The 25,748-nt window shown below is 37.1% G+C and overlaps 1 protein-coding gene across 1 annotated transcript in view; it reads right to left on the reverse strand.

Annotated features, from left to right (window-relative positions):
• Window positions 1–15,054: 15,054 nt before the first annotated feature.
• OTOGL (otogelin like) overlaps window positions 15,055–25,748 on the reverse strand; it is a 105,287-nt gene continuing 94,593 nt past the window's right edge. The window contains exons 54-56 of the mRNA XM_032221176.1: window positions 24,419–24,464; window positions 20,086–20,165; window positions 15,055–15,255 (exon numbers count right to left, since the gene is read on the reverse strand). Of these exons, the coding sequence (XP_032077067.1) occupies window positions 15,055–15,255; window positions 20,086–20,165; window positions 24,419–24,464 (327 nt within the window). The remainder of the gene's footprint in view (window positions 15,256–20,085; window positions 20,166–24,418; window positions 24,465–25,748) is intronic.

Below are 25,748 nucleotides of genomic sequence, written 5' to 3' on the forward strand. Positions count from 1 at the left end.
CACTGTAAAAATATCTCTGATGATGTCACTCTTGTTGCCTTTACATTGTGCAGATGTAATGGTCCTAATGATTGGAAATTGAAAAAAACAGTTCTAAGGTGAGAGTAAAAAAAAGGGACAAATAAGCAAATAATAAAAAATGCAATAATAAAAAGCAGAGGCAGAAAATTAAGCAGAAATAAATTGTATAAGCAGACATTTGTTTATATAAACTGCCTTCAACTAATTTGTTGCTGGTTTTGTATTTGAAGCCTTCCCCTATTTCTAAAAACCCCGATTCTTTTTAAAAAGTAGGAAACAATATTTTGCAGAAGAAACAGTAACAGTATTCTGACTCAAACCTTAAATTAAAATAAATTTAAGTTCCTCAGTTACAGACTAGGGATGATGTGATCAGGGTGCTGATCTGTTTAGCATAGGTCTGCTGCAGGAGTAACCTTTCCCCATCCAGTCTCTGGGCCCCGTCTTACATTTTCAATTGACATTGTCTGTGAAAGAAACCAAACTGGCTTTCAAAGCCTCTTTCCATTGTATGGGAATGCCAAACTTGCTTGGATATTGATCCATTACAGCAGAGATACATACACTCAAAGATGCGTATACTCATTTCCAGTTCAGTCATTTGAAAACTGTAGATTTTTAATATTTTTATCTGCTTGCATTTTACCCAGAGTCACTTTTGAGGAGATGGGAGACTATATAAATGTGATTAATAAACAAATAAAAATAATGAAACCTCAGTCTAAAAGGAGATGGGTTTTAGGGAGTACTGATCTCATGAAATGTTGACATTATTGCATTAGCATCTCTATTGGAATGACATCAAATCAATTTTCTACTGGATTGATGGAACAAAAATAACAAAAGGAAAATAAACATATTCCTAGGTGATAAGATCCCGAAAGAACACTTCTACAGCTTTCATACATTTCATTCAAAAAGTACTTGCTGGAGTGGGCCAGGGGGCAACCAGGAACAGGAGGAAGAAGCGTGCTGAGTCCATATAGCTAGCTGGCTAGCAGAAGCCAGTAATGCTGGCTAAGAACCCTTTTACTTTATTGTTTACCACGTGCCAAGCTGAGACTCCAATAAAGAGACCTATCCTACTCACAGTGTGACCTCTTGTTTTGCTGGCTTGGTTGAAATTGTGACAGGTAGCCAGCATTCTTCACCCTCTTTCTTCTGGCTTTGGAGCTTCCCAACATTTTTTCCTCAAAAATATCAATCTCAGAATAGCAATAGCCCTATAAGAGTTTTCATTTCTACATAGTTAGCTTATTTGTAGGAGACTTAAAATGAAGTAGACTTTGTAAGAGATTTAAATAAGGGGGAGAATCATGTATGGACAACTGAGTTTGTATTGAGCAAGCTATAGTTTAACATTAATCTTATAGCAAAAAAGTAAAAGAACCAGGTTGGTTAATCAAATAAAATTCATGGGATGAAGCTGAAGGAGTTTCCCCATCCTGCCCTACCCATAGTATACAGAAAACTCAATTATTACTGTCTGCCAGAAGATGAGACTGGGTAGAATAGAAAAAGAAGACAGGAGTTCCACTCTGGTATTGTAAAAACAGTTATAATTGCTTCTAGATTGTAAGGATAACACAACTTGGGTTAATACACTTTTCTGCCACATCAGAGAGGCAAATGGGCACATTAATGTGGCATTACGTGAGGAAGAGGCTTGTAAGATACTATAAAACCCCAGTGAGAAAATGATTTTAAGGCAAACACATCACCATTCTTAAGGCATAAAGCAACCACATCTTTCCAAGACCTTCAAAGCTGTTTCAAAAGCTATTTGTGGTGCTTTGCATATTCAGATTTGATACATCAAAGAAGTAAAAGTGTTTGTGTGCATACAACAGCAGCAAACCCCTATTAGAGCTTCAAATCTTATACTTTGAGATAGTGAGTTAAATATCTTTAGTACAGATGCTACTGTACATAGTAAATGTTTCATTAAATACATGATTTGAAAACACTATTTCACCCAATCAAAAAATAATTCCCTCATCTATACTGCCATTTTTATGACAATATTTACTATATATTGTGATATTGCATCAGGGGTTAAAATTATCTTTTTGAGCCATACTAGATTTTGAATCTGATTGTTTACTCAGAGGACATTAAACACAAAGCAAGTTTTTGTTTTAAAGGAGCATATATATTAAACAACAACACATAACACCATATGTATTTTTTTGTAACTTACTTGTCTCTATCGTCACAATAGGATGCAAACTAATTTGTGCTCCTTTAGGGCTCTGAGCTGACAATAAAAATTTGTAAGAGTGACCTGGGTCCAGATTGAAAATTTTTGTGCATGTTGAATTCAGAGTAAAAAATTTGGAATACTGTTCTGAGTGTTCAGAATAGTACTTAATGTTAAGTTGAAAATTTGAATTCAGCCAACCATTCAAATCGTTCCACAAAAAGGTTGCTTCATTTGTACCGACATCTTGTATTTTAAATGTGAAGTTTTCATGAACTGAAGATACTGCAAAAAACCACAAAATTTCAAATTAAAAATGCCAATTTTCAATAAGCAATTGAGAATAAATGTAATAAAAAAATCTAAACTTGAAAAAATAATTACATTCATATTCACAAATATATGGCAAAGAGATATAGCAGAAAAATCCTATGAAAAGATAATCTGGGACAAATGGATTTCTCTGGAAAGCATAACAATCAGTTTCATTTTCTGGTATCAGTGACAGAGAAGAAAATTCAGATTCTCCAAGATATAGGGAGTCATCAGTCCACATGAGACGTCCTTCTTCCTAAAAGAAACAAGGTTACTGTTTTCTTAAATTAATAAATTGTTTTCAATATGTCATACATTTTAAATAATTAATTTAAATTAATCATTATTTTGTTATAATTATTCATATATGTGTAAATTATGCTTTTATAATAGTATTACTGAAAATTAAAATGTGTATGTATGTGTGTGTGTGTCTGTGTATTATTATTCAAAATCTGTAGCACAAAGACAATATCAGAGCTACAGTTTAATAAGAATTAATATACTGACCTTAATATCATTAAGTCCTGTCCAAACCAGGTTTAGCTGGTTGAATGACTGAAGATAAGAAGTTATAAAGGTATATTCTTCTTTATTTCTAATATCAACAAGATGTGCCCCAGTTGAAAACAATTCACACTGATGTTGTGCCATATTCCAAGGTTTGCTATCTGTATTGACTTTATAGCAACTCTGTTTGAAAGCTGTCCATCCATCTGAACAAAAACCTAATAAGGAATATTTAATTCCATGCTTTTTTCAATAAGTTCATATGAATGATAAAATCAAACTTTTAAAATTTAAGAAAAACCATATTTCAAATAAGATAAAAATGGGAAAAAATACAATTTTTTTTCATCCATTAAATTCATAAAAACAATATGAGCCCCAGATATTTGTATGATTTCCTACAGGTTTGTCCAAAATGACTGCATTGCTTGCTATGTAATAATCAATGCGGCATTCACATGTTATTTCCTATACTTAGTATGCTATAGATATAAATAATTAATGTAAAAATTGTGCATATTTATGTTTCTTTTCCATCTATTTTTAAACATATATTTCAGTGTAATTCTGCCATTTTTGAAACAATCAAATCTTTCAGTAAATAAACTATCAGAGTTCAGATTTCAGTGAGATAATGCATATAGTTATAACCATTGTTCCAAAAATAATTTAAGGAAAATTTAAATACTATTATGTATAACTTCTTTAATTGAAGCAAACTGCAATAAGTAGTATATTTTCATTATAATTCATAATTTAGTAAAATTATATATTGTTATTATTACTAAATAACACAAGACTTGCCTCCTATTTCAATATGAATTTATATCTGTAAATGTACATTTAGCAAAGGGTTTTAATTATGCAATGAATTGGGAACATTTCACTATTATGTTCACTAGTTATATTTACTCTCTACATTTCTTTAAAGGAACTTTAAAAAAAACAAAGCTTACATGTTCTGAACCAGACAATAGTCATGGCTAAATGCAGAACTATACTGATATTCATAGAGAAAAATGACAGTAATGAATTAATTATAAAACTGACCTGTTTCAATTTCAAACTCCAGTATCTGATATACATTAATAAATTCTAAGTCAAGTTGCTTAAATTGAAGAGAAAATGTGTGCAATGTTGCAGGTCTCAGATCAGTCCATTCATAAACTCGTTCTTTATTTTTAAATATATAAGAAATGTTTTTATGGAAAATTCCTATGGAAAAATCATGAACCAGCATATTCCAGTTAAACAACACACTTGTACTTGTCACACAAGTTTTGACACTACTTTCTGGAATTCCATCTATAATAGGCATAGAGAAAATCAAATTACATATTAAATTATTTACATTAACATCAAATATTTTGAATCAGACTCTTAAATAGACACTATGGACAATGGCAAAATAGAAATGTGGTCAACAAATAAACTGGAAATTATTCAGTTCAGAAAAACTGTATTTATGTGTGTGTTTGCATTTTATACAATATGTAAAACAATCTACTTAAGTTGAGAAAGTGAAAAGCTCATTTTCAAAAATTCAGGCACATTTAATTCTTTGCTCCAAATAACAATGTGTGCAAAATGATTTGATACTAATGGCAGCTAGAGGGGATTACTGTATTTGAATGAACATTATAACAATCATCAAATCTGAAAAATAAATTGTACAAAGGAAAATTGTATACCAAAGTATATACAATGATATATAGATTAGCTCTCATCTGATTTATATTGGTCTAGTTCAGAATATAACATTATTTGAAATCAAATATTTGAACTAAATTAATTCAGTTTGGAGAGTACGTTTGATTAAGTTATTTTAACTGAACAATTTGATTATAGGGTTTTTTTTAAATTTAATGCAGTATACAGGTGGTCAGTTGAACTGGGCAGCTAAGAAAGCAAGAACAAATACATACAAATCCAAAAGGCAATTCTTCTATAACAAACCAAGCATACTATAAGACCTTGATCATTACCCAGCCCTAAAGCCTGGGAGGGAAGCCATTTTTAGTGACTTTCCAAATGTCATCAGAGTGTTTGCTATATAGCTCTCTGTTTCTGATAGCAGGCACTGCAACAAAGAAGCATACTTTCTAAGTTCTCATGGTTGACACTGTTTCTTGGAAGGAGCATGAAGCATAGCCACTTTGCCCAGTCTCATTAAACCAGGCAGAAACTATTGCTTATTTGGGCAGACTTCAAATAAACAGGCCATATGCCATGAAAAGCTTTATAGGTGGTAAACAGCCCGTGGCGTTGCACCTGGAACCAGTAGTGGCATTGCATAGCATATCACAGTGTACCCATCACTACCCACATCATCACTTCTAGAACAAAAGGCAGCCCCATAATCTATTCATGGCAATCACATTTTTTGTGAGGTGGCTGCCACATAAATAAGATAAACAAACAAGTGACAAGGTGCAAATTACTCTCTGAAAGTTCACACATGCCCCATGATCAATATTAATCCAAAAAAACAATTGTGATCTGATTTGTCAATTATATGAATCAAAAATTAATGTCACCCCTAAAGTTGTATTGTGTAAGACTAACAAAAAGCAACTGAAACACAAAAGTAAAATTTTGCTCAATAAAACACCAAAATGATAATAAGTAATATTTGTATCATATTATGTTTTCATATTAATTTTAATGCAAACTTAATACATGGGAAGTTTATATGGAGTATAAGTAGCCCTTGACTTATGACTATAATTGAATCCAAAATTGCTGTTACTAATCCAGAAAGTTGTTAAGTTAATTTTGCCCTATTTTAAGATCTTTCTTGCTACAGTTAAGTGAATCTCTCCATTTGTTAAGTTAGTTACATGATAGTTAAATGAATCTGGCTTCCCCCGTTGACTTTGCTTCTCAGAAGAACATAAAAGGTGATCACTTGATTGTGCAGCACTGCAACCATCATAAATATGAACCAGTTGCCAAGCATCAGAATTTTAATCATGGGATCAAAGGGATGCCACAATGGTCATAAGTGTGAAAACCTGTCATAAGTAATTTTTTTCAGCGCTGTTGTAACTTTGAACAATCACTAAATGAATTGTTGCAAGCCAAGGACTACCTTTATATGTTGTCCTACTTACATATTTTAAATGATTTTGCATATAGAACTTTTCCACTTTTTACTGATTGGATCATCACATCATATTTCTTCCCTTCTTCAAGCAGAACTGTAACTTTCTGTACTTTTACTTGAATTGTAGGAACACTTTTCATATTCTATAATTTAGACAGATTTTAATACAGTATTATTATACCTGAGGCTGAAATCATAAACAAATTTTTGAACAAAATATGATTTGCCTTTTTTGGATAAATTAGGGCCCTTTGTATATTTATCAAGATTTCCAACTTAATATAATATCTGCACTAATCCACAGTTATAATGAGCCCTGCAGAATCCACTCTACAAAGATATTTCAATTGCTTTACTTTGCAACTGTATAAGAATAAAAACAAGAAATAATGAATATCAACTGAAGAACCAAGCATTAGCCTTTTCATAGTTCATGAAATATAATCATGAAAAATACCTGTTTATATTTGCCATTGTTTACCATTAACTCTTTGATTATTTGATGCCCATAGGCATATGGGTGTATTACTTATCAATACAGTATTATCAATGTCAATATTATCAATATTATCAAATGATAATAAACGTAATATATTTATAAATTATAAGCATTCTACACAATTTAATGCATTTTCTATCAAAGAAAAGAACAGCATCACTAAAAATATGTAATTAGGAAAAGTTTGGCTTACTTTTTGAGCAAAGTCATCTGGAATGTGATATGTTATAATATAAAAATCTGGATATTGATTTTCTGGAAATTTTGACCATTCCAAAGAAACAGCCCTAGAAGGATTCTTCACTTTATCACACTTCAGGTTGTTGGTTATCTTTAGTAAAATAAAAGTAATGAGGAGATATTTCACAATATGAATATTAAACCATTCCAATATTGCTACTATATATAATTCTACATATCATTTAGCAATGACATAAAATTTAACATTTTGTTTGGCTCAGATTATGACTTAGTTGATATCATTGAGGTCATCATTAAATGTTAGTGTTTATTCTCTGGTTTGGATTTTTAAAAAACTGAATTTCTAGATATTAATATTCATTACAGATGGCAGAATCTCTTGAGGACACTGCTTTCTAGCATCTCTTGATATCATCCTTGATTAAAGGATCAAGAAACATGAGATGGTGTTTTAGTACCCAAAGCATTGATGAGAAATAGAGGCTACATAAATCCCCAATCCTAAACCAGCACTGCCACTACTAGAAAAAGTTGTGATTTAAGTGAAAAGAAGTTAATATCCAGAGTTCAGCTAAATATATGAAGAGCAAGCAAGTATATTCCTACCTCTAATTTCATATTGTCCAAATAAAAGTTTAAGTGACAAAGTAGCAATAAAAACTTATCTAGTCATGCTATATGCTACGTCTGTATGTTGTTAAAAAGAATACCAAACACCAGAAGATATCTCTTCTTACCTGAAATACATATTGAGTCACAATTAAAAAGCACATTGTCTTGTCCATAGTGAGGTTCAGTCTCAGATTTTAAAATGAGTCAAACTTCTAATTGAATTATGAAGCCAATCCTGTAAAAAGAAAGAAAGAATATAATAAAATCTACTTTAAAATCTACTTGTTAAAATATATTATTCTGTACTCACATCTTTGAGAAAACATGCAACTGTTCAGTTTTCAAGTTAGATTATTTTTCAGTATACGATCATGTGGTAATATAGGTAGTCCTCAACTTACACCACAATTGAGCCCAACATTTCTGTTGATAAATGAGTTTTGCCTCATTTTATGACCTATCTTGCCACAGTTGATAAGTTAGTAACCTGGTTGTTAAATGAATCTGAAGAGCCAAGGTGGCACAGTGGTTAGAGTGCTGTACTGCAGCCACTTCAGCTGACTGTTATGTGCAGTTCGGCGGTTCAAATCTCACCGGCTCAGGGTTGACTCAGCCTTCCATCCTTCCGAGGTGGGTAAAATGAGGACCCAGACTGTGGGGGCGATATGCTGACTCTGTAAACCGCTTAGAGAGGGCTGAAAGCCCTATGAAGCGGTATATAAGTCTAACTGCTATTGCTATTGCTATTGCTATTCCCCATTTAATTTGCTTGTCAGAAGGTCGTAAAAGTTGGGACATAGCAACGGTCATAAGTATGAACCAGTTGCCAAGCATCTGAAATTTTATTACATGATCATGAGGCTCCTGCAAAGATCATAACTGGTCATAAGTCATTTTCACTGCTATTGTAATTTGAATGGTCGTTAAACGAATTATTGTAAGTCGAAGACTATCAGTAGTTAATTCAGGTTGATCTATAGTTCCATTATATCCAAATCATATATACAACTGCAATAATTTGAGCAAAGTAATATGCCGTATTTTTCAGAGTATAAGACGCATCTTTTTCCCTCAAAAAAAGAGGCTGAAAATCTGGGTGTGTCTTATACGCTGAATACAGCATTTTTTGCCTCCCGAAACCCCACCCCCTTCACCAAAATAGCATAGCTTGTAAGAAGCTTTTAGAGAGCTCCTGGGGACTGGGGAGGGCAGAAATTAGCAAAGACCGGCCCGTATTCTGCTCAATTTTACCTCCCCCCCATCCCCCAGGACCACTCTATAAACTTCTTAAGGCTATCCATGCCAATGGAAAATGGACCCGTTTTCGTGAAAAATGGGCCATTTTTTGCTTGTTTTTGCCCCCCCCCTTCCCAGGAGCACTCTGCAAGCCCCCTAAAAACCATTCATGCCTTTTTTTGGGGGGAAGGGCCCATTTTTGTGAAAAACTGGCCTTTTGGGGAGGTTTGCAGAGTGCAAAAACTTTTTTTTATTTGCCTCTTCAAAACCTTGGTAAGTGTTATGCTCTGGTGCATCTTATACTCCGAAAAATACCGTAAGTGCTTGACTTTTTTTTATGGATGCATATCATTATACAGCATATGATTATGCATACACCCACAGAGTTCAATTATTAATAAAGTATTTGTAATGTTCTATATCTAGCACAACTAACAATTTCTTTAATGCTATCAGTGTCTATTAAAACAGTGTATGCTTACCTTTTAAATTTTATATTTAAAATTTTAACATAGGAAGAAATTTTAATGTATACCTATTTAAAATACAAGCAATATTGTACATTATACATGGGAGACACAGTGGCGCAGCAGCTTTATGACACTGGAACTGCCAACCAGAAATGGTTTACATTCTGGCAATTTGAGTCCGGCTCCATGAGAAGTAGTGAGCTTCCGTCACTCAATCCTTAGCTCCTGCCCACCCAGCAGTTCAAAAACATGCAATATTGCAAGTAGATAAATGGGTACCACTTAGGTAGGAAAAACCTAGCTGTGTTCATGTGTGCAAAGAGCTGGAGCTGGCATTGAACCTGGCTGGATATGAGGCATCGCAACACAAGACGAGGCAAGACTGGTGGAAGAGCCTAGAAGAGCCAGCAACCAAAGTACCACTAGCTGATTGATGTAAAGCTAGTTTGCCCCCTGCAGTACAACAATGGTAGGCATATACACCGAACAGAATAAATTAGCGATCTAAGACTGTGTTGTGTCAAGCATGTGTAGATTTCCCTGATGTTGTATGCTATATGCTAAATAAATTATTTCTGTGGGATATGATGGAAGAGTTTTATACTGTATATAGCAACATAATAGAACAAAGGAAAATAGGAGGAGGAAGGTGTACTTTTCTTTGAAGATGTTTCTCTTCTCATCTAAGAAGCCTCTTCAAAGAAAAACAAGAAAGTCCAGTTGCCTCTTGAAAAAGCACCTTTGGGAAAATCATGACTGAAATCATGACGACTGAAATCTCCATAGACTTGTGTTGGATATGTTCACCACCCTGAGTTATTTGTAAAAAATAATAAAGGTGAGATACAAAATAAGATAAAATAAAATACAGAGGTCAGAAGGATGTTGCAGACACTCAACCAGTATCATTAAAAAAATGTTCTGTGGCATGACCAGCTTGCGCTCTTATGAACAGTTAAGGGCATTGGAGATCATGGAAGCTGGAATCTAAAACCTGATATTTCTTATATTGACCTATATCCACTATAGGAGATGCCCTCACTCAAAGCCTAAATTGGATGCCATTCCTTTTAGTTCTACAGATCCTGTTATTCCTAATCGTAATCAGCACATCAGCCACTGAATCCTAAAATGTGATTACTACTATGTGGAGTAGGAATGGGATGACTGACAAGGGAGAGCTCATTTGGAAGATCTAACTTCCAGGGAGAAGCATTCTCTTGCTATTGTGAACCCCCAGTAAGACCCAATTATATCTAGAAGACACTAGGCTGTCTGGAGAAATCCCATGGTAAGAAAGTCAAGTTTGTTGGAAACAACATTCAGACAATCTGTTTTGGGTCCAGAAACCTTGAATAAATGCTTCTTCAGGTGCTTTGTTATTTTTCTGGGTTTCAAAATCACCCGGTACATTTCCATGAGGTCAAGTACTCTTGAACTTTGGATTTCCCTTAACACGCTGTCTTGATTAGGTGAATTTCGACAAGCTGAGTTTGAGGGCTGTTAATTTAACGTTGATGTTGTTTGAACAATAATACAAATAGGGTTGCCGTTGCCTTCATCCAGTTAGTGTATAGCCCTGATTTTCTGGTGATTGCCCACCATCTCTGACTTCATTTAGCTTCTCTAAAATCAATCAAAGTTGCTTCGATGGCTAATATAAAACATACATTAATCTAAGTAAGTCAGACGGCAAGCAAGAAAGACCACACTCATTGCATCATTAGGTATTTCTATGTACACGATGGAACTCTATGTACAGAGTTCATGGCTTCCTTTTTGCCAGAATTATTCTCCAAATGTGCCCAACCTCCATCTCCATAATTCTTAAGCCAGAAACCATTCTCTTTTCAAAAGCCACAAGGTTCTCAGTTATTCAAGGGGAATTAGACTGAACGTCTGAAAATTAGCCAGGCAGGTCGCTTTGGGAGGAGACTAGGGGTTTGGCGTAGCTCGCTTGCACAAGACATCTTCCCTCTTCTGTACGGAGCGAGAAGCCAAAGCGCCTCCAAAAGAGTTTGCTCTGCCCACCTCCGGAGAACCTTTGCTGCCGAATCCAGCGCTTGCGCTCCGTCACTTGGTTTGGCTCACCAAGCGATTCCGAAAGAGCGCGGCAGTTTCCTTCCGGCAAACTTTGCCCAGCTCGGCCGCCGCTCGCGCGCAAAACCCACCTGGCGCCAGTCGCTGGGGAAAGAGGGCTGCCAGAGCCTCCGGGTCCCTGCGGGAGTGAGGCGCCGTTTTCTCTGCTTCCTTTATTTGCTTCAGTCCAACTCGTTTTGGCCACTCACTGGATGGGTTGAGGGACGCCTCGAAGCAAATGGGAAGGCTGACCTGACTGAAGGAAAGAGGGGTGGGGGCGGAGTCGATTCTTCCACCGGGGGCAGATGGTCCTTCTGCCTTCCAGCAGGAACTGGTGGGCAGGAGAATGAATACAGTCATCCCCACCATTGGAAGTGCAGCACATTCTTGGAAAGCATAGTTGTTTTAATTGTTGTTGTTGTTGTTGTTGTTATTGTGTGGTTAATCTTTGGTGAGATTCACAGCCTTTGGGGCTGGTTGGTAGCTCAATAGCTCGAGTCCTAACCAAGGACCTAGGAACTGTGAAGGTAACATTGGAGGATATAAGCTGTTCCTAGTAGGGCAGTTTTTTGTAGAATCAGAATGTTCAAGTCCGATAAATTTAGAATTTCCAAATTATTATTTCATGTGTCAGATTCATATGGCATTTCAGTAACGGCAAATTGATAATGTCCTCATTCCCTTTACTGTGTTTACTTGCTGAAAACTCTGTAAACTAATATATTTGGAGGGTCAAGAGCTACCCAGATATCCAGTTTACTTAGGATACCATGGCTAGGAAAACTGCATTCAACTGGTTGTCTTCAAAGGGACCCCAGAGGAATTGGAGTCAAATTGGGATAATTTAAGGTTTTTGAAATTAGTTAAAGACGTATAGTTAAATGTATGGGTTTTGCACGTAAAATCAACTACAGATCACAGAAAATCTGTGAAATGGATGCGGCATTCAATTAAGAACAGGAAAAAGGATTTCTAGATTAAACTACTACACAATAGTATTGAAAAATATTTTAAACAATATTTTAAAACAATATGAATAAGAGAATCATAAAGGGGGGTTGGTTTTTTTAGGGAAATGGGGATTAAACAAATTCAAAATGAAGATTGAAAATGGAAAAACAAAAATATATATCAAAGTAAATATACATTGTCATCTATTTTATAAATAATCATAACATTTCAAAATAGATTGATTATACCTTATTTATCTATTTGTTGGTGTACAATGTACACCACCTTCATATAGAAAATTGTGTTTGTAGTATAGAAAATTACATTTTATTGTGTTTATAAACTAGGTCCGTGATAAGGAACCTATGGCACATGTGATGATCTATGATCTTCCTGTTTCCAGTGGATGCATGCTCTGGCCAGCTAGTCTTCGCGCACACATGAGCACCAGAAACCGGAAGACCAGGTGGCCAGTGTGCATGCATGTGCCGGAAACTGGAAGATCATTTTCCCAGTGCGCTCATGTGCATGGGCCAGCTGGCCTTCTGGTTTTTGGTATGTATGCATGCGCAAAGACCAGCTGGCCAGTGCGTATGCGCATGCTGGAAACCAGAAGATAATCTTCCTGGTGCGTGCATGCACCCCGGATGGCTGCTCTTCCAGTTTCCGGCGCACACACACACATTCCCATTTTGGCACTCGGTGCTGAAAAGGTCCACCAACACTGAACTAGATATTTTGCCTCCAAGCCTGAGTAGATTAGATAATCATGCAAAAGGTTTCAGCCATTTTTAATAATGAAAGTTTGTCCAAAGCTACTCAAATGAAAATGCTACTAAGTTTGAAATGTTTACTTTAGGACTGTTGTTTAAAATCTTCAAGTACATTTTCCATATCCTGTTTCCAATTAGACCATTTGTTTAAAGGACAGACATTTTCCCTGTTTACTTTCAGCTATAACAGCGACGATTCTTGTAAATATGGGATGGTTATTGGGGAGTTAAAGTACACCTCTGACATACATTCACTAGACATCTAGTGACAACATCTCTATGCAAAAATGAACTTCGTTAGCAACTCTCAGTTCTGCATGAATCAATACAATAAGGTAGCTTTACATGATCAGCAGAAAAGCCTCTTTTACAGGCTGAGTAAACATCTTTGTTTGGAACAGCATATTTCATTTTAATTAAATGGATACTCCCCTAAATGAAAATATTTTCATTCCATCCTAGTAAATATATAAATCACAATATAACTCACAAAATAAAGTGAGGTACCAGCTACATTTTAATGCAGATGTAATTCTAATAACATTTTATTTAGGAGGGGCATTTTTAACAGAAAAGCAGATGAAGGAAGTGAATTACCTTTCCTGCACATACGTTTAAATTACCTTCCATTTTCCTGGAGAAATGATTTGTTAAAAGGCTGCATAAAATAAGACTTTCTAAAGGGTTTTTCTTGAATATACATTTTACCTTCCTAATAAACGACTGAGTTATTAAAAGTTTCCTGTGGCAACAATATACTGTAATACTCAATTCTTTTTTAAAATATTTATTTATATACAGTATTTTATGTAGTAAAAATATTGTAACACATGATGATATACTAAAAATACCATGAACGATTGCACAAAATATACATGTATAGTTAGCTTTTTACCTCAACATGTCTTTTCCAAAGAAAATGCAGCTTTTTCATGCATTTTCCTCTTTAGGAGTTCATGTAGCACTTCAAATTATGTTTTAATGGAGGCAAAGTATAGAAACTGTCATTTACTTTTGCATAAATTCTTGTAAATATAAAATAATGTAAAAATGGTTTATAAGAAACCATTTTACTACATGGAGTCATAGTAATAAAAAGTAGTAATTATAGTAATAAAAAGTAAGCTAGAAAAGATTAGAACCAGAAAAATAAGAGATACCACTATGTTATGGGTTTCAAAATTTTAATAAAATATCACAAATATTACAATGCAGAATAGGATTACTCTTGAGGAATAATCAGTGATGCCAGTGGAAGTTCTAATAAACTGCAAAGTTTTGATATAACCCCAGAACAAGGCATGTGTTAGATAGTTAATGTTGGCTAATTACATAAATGACATGAAAGTGTATAGCATTTGCAATGTCTGGCATGAATAACATCTGGAAGAGTAAAGCGATCACACCCACAACCAAATATAGATTAGTTAATGCCATGTTTTTTTCTGATTGCTACTTATGGCTGTGAAACTTGGCAGATAGGAGAAGGGTGGAAGCCTTTGAACTATGGTGCTGGAGGCAACTATTACACATACCATGGACTGCAAAAATAACAAAGAAGTCCTAATCTGAATCTCACTTAAAATATCACTTGAAGCTAAGATCTCCAAACAGAGGGCGTCATGAGAGCTGACTCACTTGAAAAGTCAAATCATGCTGGGAGTGATCAGCAGAAAAATGAAAAGGGGCCATACTAGTATCTGTTGGCTAGACACTATAAAGAATGACACTGGGACAACCATGGCAGATCTGCAGGAGGCGATGCAAAACAGAGGAACATGGAGAATTCTGATCTATAGAGTGGCCAAGCTTTAGACACAACTAAATGGTTGCTGCTGCTGAATTACATACATACTTTACATGTCTTGAGTACATTTCTGTAAAGTGAATTAAGTGTTCTATATGTGTCAAAAATTATGCTCCTTTTTTACATACAGTATGCTTATATAAATTGAGAATATATTTATATATATATATATATATATATATATATATATATATATATATATATATATATATATATATATAAATCTGATCATGAGAAAGAACAAAAACTTGGTTTGCACGTAATCACAACATTTTTAATTCCACTGGCATGAACAGTCTGTAGGTTCCTGCATAACATACAGAATTTCAGTGCCATTTCCAGAGCAGTAAAGTGGCACAGTTCGATTCTGAACTCCATTTTCACGGCAGCATTTGCAGAACCTTAAATGGCTATCGATGTTGACATTAAAAATTGTAGCGGAGGGGCACTTTCCATCACAAGAAGCCACACTTATCTGTTGGAGACAGGAAGGTGAAGGATGTCATTGATAGTTTCAAATTTTATCATTCAATTTTATTGACAACTTCAGTCATTAAATCTATTTTAAAAGTTTGGAAATTCAGTATCTTGCTCATACTGAATAGTCTATTCACTATCAGCAGCTTATTTCCTCTGCTATTTTCCTTTTTATGATACTTTGCCATTTAATTCTTGAAACAAGGACATCTGTGCACTACTATGTAATACTTGCAAATATTACTTTAATATACAGTACATATCAGTTTGCTGCCTAAATACATCCATGCCTGACACGGAAGGAAAGAAAGGAATATTAATAAATTACAGGACATCTCCAGTTCAAGGCAGCAAGCTTAAGATTCCTGCATACACATATTCATGAACATGTTAGATGAGTGAAATGCCAACAAAAATACTTATTCTTGCACATGCACATGCAAGAATCCCTGCTCCCTCGTAGGATCCCTGCTCCGGAGCTTGTCGGGTGTGAGTCCCTGCTGGTGAAGTTGGACCTCAAGGGTCAAGTGGGTTTGCTGCTAACGTACCTGCCTCCCAACTGCGTTGCAGCAGCCCTCCCCTCACTCCTCGAGTCAGTAGCCGAGCTGGCAGTTGAGTTCTCCAGGCTGATGGTTCTGGGGGACTTTAATCTGCCTTCGCTCGGTGAACACTCTGATGGAGCGCAGGAGTTCATGGCTTCCATGACAGCCATGGGCTTGACCCAGGTAATTCGGGGCCCAACCCACTCAGCGGGTCACATGCTCGACCTCGTATTCCTCTCGGAGCAGTGGATTTGTGATCTTGGTCTGAGGGGTAATGAGATCATACCCCTGTCGTGGTCAGACCACTGCCTACTGAGGCTTGACTTCCGGAGGCCAAACCCCCACCGTAGGGAGGAGGAACCGACCAGGTGGTTCCGCCCCAAGCGACTTATGGTCCCCTTGAGGTTCCAGACGGAGCTTGGGGTTATTCCTGATACTCTCGCCCACAGTTCGGCGGAGACTCTGGTTGCTGCCTGGTACTCGGCGGCATCGGAGTCTCTCGACCGGATTGCGCCACTACGGCCCCTCCGGGTCAGCGGATCCCGGAGGCCTCCTTGGTTCACCGAGGAGCTCCGGGAGAAGAAGCGCCGGAGGAGACGCCTAGAGCACTTGTGGAGGTCCGATAAGTCCGAATCGAACCGAGCACTTTTGACAACATGCACCAAGGAATACATCAGGGCATTGAGGGCAGCTAAAAGAACACATATTGCCACCTTGGTTGCGTCCGCTGAGTCCCGCCCAGCCGCCCTGTTTAGGATGACCCGCTCCCTCCTAAATAGGAGGGACGTGGGGGACCCCCTATAGGGTAAGGCTGAGGAGTATGCCCAGTTCTTAGCGGACAAAGTTGCTCGGTTTCGGTCGGACTTGGACTCCACCTCTGCAGATCCAGCCGAGTCACAGGGGGATTACTTGGCAAACCATCTCTGGGATGAGTTTCAGGATGTTACCTCTGGGGATGTGGACAAGGCCATACGAGCTGTGAGCGCCTCCACCTGCATACTGGACCCGTGTCCCTCCTGGCTGGTTGCCAACAGCAGTGAGGTGACACGCGGCTGGATCCAGGCGCTTAAAACGGCGGTGGTGAGACCCCTCCTGAAGAAACCATCCTTGGATCCAGCCGTCCTTAACAACTACCGTCCAGTCTCCAACCTCCCCTTTGTTGGGAAGGTTGTCGAGAAGGTGGTGGCCTTCCAGCTTCAACGGTCCTTGGAGGAAGCTAGTTACCTTGACCCCTTCCAGTCCGGCTTCAGACCTGGTTACAGCACAGAAACCGCTTTGGTCGCATTGACCGATGATCTCTGGAGCGCCAGAGATGGAGGCCATGCGTCCTTCCTGGTTCTCCTTGACCTCTCGGCGGCTTTCGATACCATCGACCATGGTATCCTTCTGCGACGACTGCGGGAGGTGGGGGTGGGAGGCACTGTTTTGCAGTGGTTCTCCTCTTACCTCTCGGACAGGTCGCAGTCGGTGTTGGTCGGGGGGCAGAGATCGTCCCTGAGGCCACTAAGATATGGGGTGCCACAGGGTTCGGTCTTATCCCCCCTACTATTTAACATATACATGAAACCGCTGGGCGAGATCATTCGGAGGCACGGGATAAAATACCATCAATACGCGGACGATACTCAATTGTATCTGTCCGCCCCGTGCCAACTCAATGAAGCGGTGGACGTGATGAACTGGGGCCTTGAGGCCGTTAAGAACTGGATGAGTGTTAACAAACTGGTACTCAACCCAGAAAAGACCGAGTGGCTGTTGTGTTTCCCTCCCAACAATTTGGCTAGTGTTCCATCACTCAGGCTGGGGGGTCAAATTTTACACCCCTCAGATAGGGTTCGCAACTTGGGAGTCCTCCTGGACCCACAGCTGACTTTCGACCACCATTTGTCGGCTGTGACCAGGGGGGCATTTGCCCAGGTTCGCCTGGTCCGCCAGTTGCGACCCTACCTGAACCGGGAGGCACTCACAACAGTCACTCGAGCCCTTGTGATCTCTAGGCTGGAATACTGCAATGTGCTCTACATGGGGCTGCCCTTGAAGTGCATTCGGCGACTGCAGTTAGTCCAGAATGCAGCCGCGCGAGTGATAGTGGGTGCACCGCGGTTCGCCCACATAACACCTATCCTCCGCGAGCTGCACTGGCTACCTGTCGATCTCCGGGTGCGCTTCAGGGTATTACTTACCACCTTTAAAGCCCTCCATGGTAGTGGATCTGAGTACTTGAGAGACCGCCTCCTGCTGATTACCTCCCTCCGACCAATTAGATCGCACAGATTGGGCCTCCTCCGAATTCCATCCGCCAGTCAATGCCGACTGGCGACTACGCGGAGGAGAGCCTTCTCAGTAGCAGCTCTGACCCTGTGGAACGACCTCCCCGTCGAGATTCGCACCCTCACCACCGTCCAGACCTTCCGCACAGCCCTTAAGACCTGGCTATCCCATCAGGCCTGGGGATAAGTTTCTAATTCACCCCTCCCGAGTGTTGAGTGTTGAATGAAAGTTGTGTTTTTACTGTTTATTTTATTCACATATTGTTTATGTTTTTATATTGCACCCCCCCTTTCCCTATGAATGTAAGCCGCCCTGAGTCCCCTCAGGGAAAAGGGCGGCCTATAAATCCCAATAAAACTAAAAAACTAAAACTAAACATGCATATATCCCTCCACATGGGAAATTGTGTCCCTCTTGGTTCTATTATACCTCTTAGTGGTATCCAGTACAGTGGTGGGATATGATGGGGGCATACCAGTGCCTGCTGGGAGCACCAGGTACCGTTCTGGTACAGTGCTCCAGAGGGCCCACCTGCCCGCCCGCTCTCCTTACTGCTATTTGAGGCAATTGGGGCCTCAATTGGGGCAATTGGGGCATTTGTGCACATGCACAGAGCCTGTATGACACTCTGCCGAGCAGCTGGAGTGTTGCGGGCAGTGGGTACACATGTGCACACTGTGCACGTGCTGTGTGCAAGCACATGGTGGGTGCCTGGCCCCGTTGCACCATACCGGTTGCACCGGGATCCGGAACCCACCACTGTTCCAGTAACATCTACCATTAAACCATTCAGGGATCTAAAAGGGTTTGAAGTAGAGAGGATACTATTAATGGTGATTATGCTTCTACTTGAATCTAGGTTATAGTGCTGGGAGCAGAAGAATTTGAGCCCATAGAACCCCTAAACAGAGAGGGTTTGCAAAGGGCCAGACTTGCAAAGGGTTTGCAATAGCAAAGGGCCAGACTTCTTCCTTTGCTATTTAGCATTTAGAATAAAGCTATGGAAAATATCACCCGCTGATATAGTGTAATGTTGATAACATGTTGATGATTCATGGTTTCTGCATCAGCATCCAAGAGATATTGTGAGGATCCTGAAGAGAATTTGTGAATAGGGCAAAATAAACTCAGATTAAATCCTATAGCATTTCTCTTGTGGGATCACATTGCCCTGAAAGAAAAGCTTTGTGACTTGTGGGCTTGCTTGTATTCTCAGCTCTTGCTTCAATAGCAGATGAAAGCTGCTGATGACATAGCAGATAGAAAAAGGCAGCCAGGAGGCCTTTGTCCAAAATCTATACAGCAATTTAAAAAAAGTTGAATAACCATGTGTTCAATAGATATTAAGGAGCTTCCATATAGAGGTTCCATATGGAGTGCCAGTTACAACCATACATGGACCAGGAGGCCGTAGTGATGGCAGGTCATGCCCTGATCTCCAATAGGCTGAACTACTGGGAAAACACATAGTCCTGCCTTTGGAGATGACTTAGAAATTACACAGGTGCAAACACAACTTTATTATTGGCGGGACAAGTCCCCTCAATATTAATTAAACGCAATTCTTGCTTGGGTTATCAGTAGGCTTTGGTATCCATGTTACAGAACTGGCCATTGCCCAATTAGGAGAGGCAATTCTGCACTAGTCATCTGGTTTGAGATGTCTCTGAACTGATGAAGTCAGCATTTAAATAATGTTAGGGTAAAAGCAATTAAACTGTGAATTCTTTTTATGAGTAGGAGGATGTTACGAAGGAGAGAGGTTTTCCAGATGTCAAAACAGTAATAGGATTTGCATGTATATTTAGTACAGTAATCACAAGACTGTTTTGGCAGCTGATATACTCTAAGGCTGAGAGAAAGTGACTAGAGACAAAGGCAAACCACTTCTGAAAAACCTTGTCAACAAACTGCAGGAACTTGTCCAGGCAGTCTCCAATAATCAAACAGTTGAATGGAAGGAAAAGAAACTTCCTATATATGAAGTAGCCCCCAAATAAGGCATTTATACTTACAGGACTTTGGCTTACGCAGTCTTCTTTTCTTACAGTAGTTCTGACCATTATTTTCTGGCAAATTCTTTCATCTCTTTTACCTGACAAAGCATACAATATGAAGACAATAATCAAGACATTTTTTACTACATCATTAGTTTAAGAGTTATTTAGGTGTGTGTCATCATCTGAACATGCACCAAGGTGTCTAATCCTCCACCCATAATCATTTCGTGGAGCTTTGTTTTGTTTGTAATAGCAGAACATCTCATAGCTGTTTATGCACATTCATATATACTTCTTTCTTATTCTCTTCCTAATGGAACACCTAGACATGAAGGCTGTACAGCAATTGGATTTAAAATAGGTTGAACAAGCATGTTCAATAAGTGTGAAGAAGGTTACAGACAAATCAAAATGTGTATAAAAGTTAAGAGTACGGAATGCTTAGTATTGGCAGTACTATCATGATCTCATTTTTCTGGTCCCCTTGGGCAGCTAATTTAGAGTTTCTATCAGATCTCTGGATTGACTGGGGGATTTCCAAGAGGCGCTCATAAAAGGAGCAGTCTTTTTTGTGTGACACAGCATACCTGGCTATCCAAGAAACTACTCTTAAGTAAGAGCATAGCTGACATTGCCATTTAATTTTAGAATGGGAAGAAAGTATCCGCAGAAAATACCCTGAAATCTGAACTACGCTGTATCCAGAAATTATAGCAGGCATAACTGCTATAGGCAAAATGCTTTCCAGTTTCATTACAAAGATAACATAACATAACATTCAAACTTGCCTATTTTCCTATTTTTTCAGTTCAATTTCAACTCAGCTGTGATATTATTACAAATATAATTAATAGTCTTCATTGTTATAATTCATCACTCAGAGTAAAATAACCCCATCATACTGTAGAAAATTAAGAAGTGCATTCTGATTTTCAAGCTCCATTTCTAGAAAGATTAGATTGGTTTATTTGATATAGCTTTTAGACTATTCTGCTGTTACTAATATTGCTATTCACTTTAGGTAGATTTCCCTGATGTATTGTAATGTATCTATTCTATCAGTATTAGTTAAGATTTGCTTTTAATTTTTATATTGTTTTATGAATTGATTGTAAACTACTTTGAACATTGGAAAACAATGCAATCAATAGAGGGAAAACAACAGCAGAAATTTAAAATCCCAATAAAAGTCACAAAATGGGTGTTGTCCACATCATTAATTTTACTAGAAATATATTTTTGCTCCTTTTCTCACCATGTTCAATGCTTATATTTCAAGAATTATATCCACAGAATTGTTTACAAAATCAGATTCATGAAGTGCATCTTTAGGTAGTGCTAGTTTTCCCATGGAATAATATATTTTTTTATAATTATAGAGTCAATCAACACTTCTCTGAATCACAACCTAATGTAATATACCTATGTATATCAACATTTTTTTAAAAAAATAAAGAAAATAAAATACATTTATTAAAAATAGTAATACCTGGTTCACAATTAATACTACCAGTAGAGACTACAGGGCTAAAGGCAAAGGGTAATACACCCCGTCCAGAACCTGGCAGAATTATTGGGAATATAAGTTTCTTGTAATACGCAAAAACATTTTTACATAAACAGCATTTCATTAATTCTTACACTGCCAACTGCTAATAATTTTTATGGAAGCTGTTCTTTTTTATAAAAAGAAACAAGTATTCTTATTTTTCTAAATTGATTATATCCCTATGTTTTAATATCCATGTGGATAATAAGGACCTTACATTTTACATGTGAAAAAAGAAACCTGGAACATGATTTGGCAAGGTAAGAATTAAACATTTGAACTCACTCAGCATGCATATAATCATTCATCTTTTCAAATAAAGATTATTCATTACCATTAAAACCCAAGGGATTTTAAGCTGTACTTGTAGCTCAGTTATACTCCTTAACCATTAAAAGCACATGCTTTTAGTTTGTTCTAAAAAAACCTCTATTAGTATATAAAACAGCATTTAATATTGATTTTTTAAAAGCTAGTTCAGCAAACAGTTCTGAATATAACTACTAAAGCCATTTTTTTTTGGTTAAACATTGTTTTAGAGAACAGTAAAGAAAAGTTCTTATACCCATTAATAGCTGGATTTTACATGTTTTACTTCATTTATATAAAATATTGATGGGGAGAGAGAAATTTATGGTATTTATGAGATGTTATTAATCTTTGAATATCAATTTATTAATATCAATATGTCAATTTAGTGACATAATTGCCAAAAATTTCTTTGTCATTTTACTACTCACAAAAGTAACTTTTTTGAGGTAAAGGAATTTCTATATTTAAGTCATGATGTGAATTAAGAGATACTTTGAAATTATTAAGAAAATATATGTATGTGTGTTGTAGGTTCCAGAATATTCTGAGTAGAAATCTGATCAGGAAGCATTCTTCTGGAAAATTGGAGAGACACACAGTGTCTGCAGATTTCTTCTTCTCCCTGACACTATACCACTGGCCAGTACTATTTAATGGCAATGCAGAGTACAAGACAACATTTAACAAAATATGAAAGATGATAAAGGAATTGCTGGTGGTAAGATATTTCCTTGGTGAACTATTTTTATCTACAATTGTTTCATTAGACCAGTGTGGTACGGTAATTAAAGTGTTAGACTGGCACCCAGGAGACCAGTTTCCTGTCCTTTCTTGTATGTTGGATAAATTTCTGTCTGAACTATGTCACAGGGATATTGTATGAAAATGGAGAGAAAAGAGGTGTTAGACACACTGCCATCAACTTCTGAACAGAAGGCAGAAGATCTAAGAAATAACTATTATTTTATGGGCATCTATTGTAAATAAATACTAGAAGAAAAAATCACTACTTGTAAAAGCAATACTACAGTAGCAGTGAGTTTGACAACATACTATAGATCTTATTGAACATCTAAAGCAGTGTTTCTTCACCTTAGCAATTAAGATATATGGATTTCCACTCCCAGAGTTCCTTAGTCAGTATGGCTGGTTGGGGAATTCTGGGAGTTGAAATCCACACATCTTAAAGTTGCTAAAGTTGAAAAACACTGCTTTAGATGTTGGGTAAGATCTGTAGTATGTGGATATGAATTTATGGAAAACAGAGTCTCTTTGTACAGCCTTTTAAAATCCAGAGATAGGTATTCTAGAAGATATTAGAAGGTACCAGATACTGATTGAGAAGATCACACCCTAATTTGTTGAGCTGCAACATGAAGGATTTCCCAAAGAATAAAATTAAAAGATACAAAGTAGACTTGCTTGAGAAAAACATTTTTGAGAATACTAGCAATTATCAAAATGCATCTGTCTTTTTTTTCCCCTTTGGTGCTTCTTATTCAGGTGCATTTGATCCTGGTTTCTTTGTTGGATTTTCAAGTAAGGCTAGGAGAAGGAAATTGTTTTGCTGTCAATATTTGTATTATGAATAAAAGAAGCTCATTACAGAATGTTCATTCTAGTTCAAATAGAAAATTCCAGCTTTAGCTGGAATCCAAAGAACCATCCTGGGTTGGATGGAGTTTTACTATCTCTAATAAAATATCCAAATTCCACCATTTTGAAAAGTAATCATACTTACATTTAAGTTCTTATTTAAACTGAGACTTTGAGAAGTAAGATTATCAGAAAATAAACCTTGATATATATATTTTGGTATGGAATATTTGTCACTATCCTGAATAAGAAAGTTTAAGATCTTTTAGAGCTGGCCAATATGTTTTACACTGAAGTTACTGAAACTACAATATTAAAAAAATATTAATACATTTTCACATTTAATGTTTTTATGTAATGTCTCAAAAGTGCAATTATCCCTTTTTATATTTTATATAATTTCCTCATGTAACCTTATGGTTGTACTTAACATATTTCCATAGAACATAGGTCAGTAACCACTATCATTTGAATTTTTTTTTCACATTGACCTAAATAAAATATTCATATTTTCCCATTTTCTTATAATCTTTGTTAATCTTATAATTAACAAACTAGAGAAAAATCCTATTAATAAATTGGATAATCTTGTTTTCTAAAGGTATTCAAAACAGTTTTTAGCTATATCTATATTATTTGGGGGAAACTGGTTATATACCAAAAAGAAAAGGTTAAAACACAAATTTTAATTTTAATATCACCATGTTAGCAGCCATATAAAGCCAGGCTTGCAAATTACTTTTGTTAAGGACTGGACACATATGACATGATTCAGAGTCAGCATGCTGTTTTCTTTTCATATGTCTCCTTAAAGAGGTTAAGAATGCACACAGCTGTCCAAACCCAAAGCCATACCAACAACTAGCACACAATACAGCTGTATTCACTTACAGGTCTTGCAGCAGCCATTGTGGTAGGTTTGCACAGAGCCTCCATTCTAGGAAGATTAAAAGGGAATATTTCAAAAAAGACTGTGCTCAAAGAAATGTATTGAGGCATATGAATACTGCAATACATATAAACAAAAAGAAAAGGCCAGATATCTAATCCAATCTACAAATATTTAACTATTTTAATTAAGGGAACATTTTACAGGAAGGAACAATCCACTGTGAATCTTTTAGTTCTTTTAAGATATAATTTGTGAATGGGAGACCTTCACAGGAATTGCAGAGTTCTAGCTCTACGCTACTTTTTTAGCCAAGTGTTAAGAAGAAAAATGCTGCACAAGACAGTTTTCTTAACACCAGGCTGAAAAAAATAGCATACAATTAGAACTCTGCAATTCCTGTGGAAGTTTCCCATTCCAGAAGTATATCTTAAAAGAACTGAAAGATTCATAGTGGATTGTCCTTTCATTTAAAATGGAAGGAAAACTTTATAAATGTCATTGTCTCCTGATATATTGAAAAGTAGTTATGCAGCCAAAGATCCTGGAAAAAAAAGTAAAAAAAATAATGGCTGCCATTATACATAACAACCTAATTTGAAGTCTCTCAGATACAATGGTCCTCAATTTACAACAGTTCATTCAGTGTCTGTTCAAAGTTACAGTGGCACTGGAAAAAGTGACTTATGAACATTTTTCACAGTTAAGATCTTTCCAGAATCCCCCTCAGCATGTGATCAAAATTCAGATACTTGGCAATTGGTTCATATTTATGAATTTTGCTGTGCCCCAAGGAATACCTTTCATGACCTACTGACAAGCAAAATCAATGGGGAAGTTAGATTCACTTAACAACCAGGTTATGAACTTACCAAGTGCAATGATTGATTTAACAACTGAAGCAAGAAAGGTGCAAGAAATGGGGCAAAATTTACTTAACAAATGTCTCCCTCAACAACACAAATTTTGAGCTTAATTGTATGTCAAGGGCTACCTGTACTGCCTCCACACATTTATTTAGAACTCATTAAAACCAGAGATGGGTTGCAAATCCCGGCACTACCAGTTCACTCACGGATGCACACAACGCTTCTGTGCATGCGCAGAGCATCCAGGCAGGTGGACGGAAACTCCTGCCAACGCCACTACTGGTTTGCCCGATCCAGGCCAAACCGGGAGCAACCCACCTCTGATTAAAACTATGTAACATAGGCTTGAGGTGATTCTACTCCACTACACATTAACTTTTCAAGAAGAATTGGCAGCACTTTTTCAGTAAATCAGAACAAATCAAAACAATACAAAAATTGAATCAATTGACTATAAGGTCAT

Source organism: Thamnophis elegans, chromosome 7, assembly GCF_009769535.1.
Source record: "Thamnophis elegans isolate rThaEle1 chromosome 7, rThaEle1.pri, whole genome shotgun sequence".
Taxonomy (NCBI): domain Eukaryota; kingdom Metazoa; phylum Chordata; class Lepidosauria; order Squamata; family Colubridae; genus Thamnophis; species Thamnophis elegans.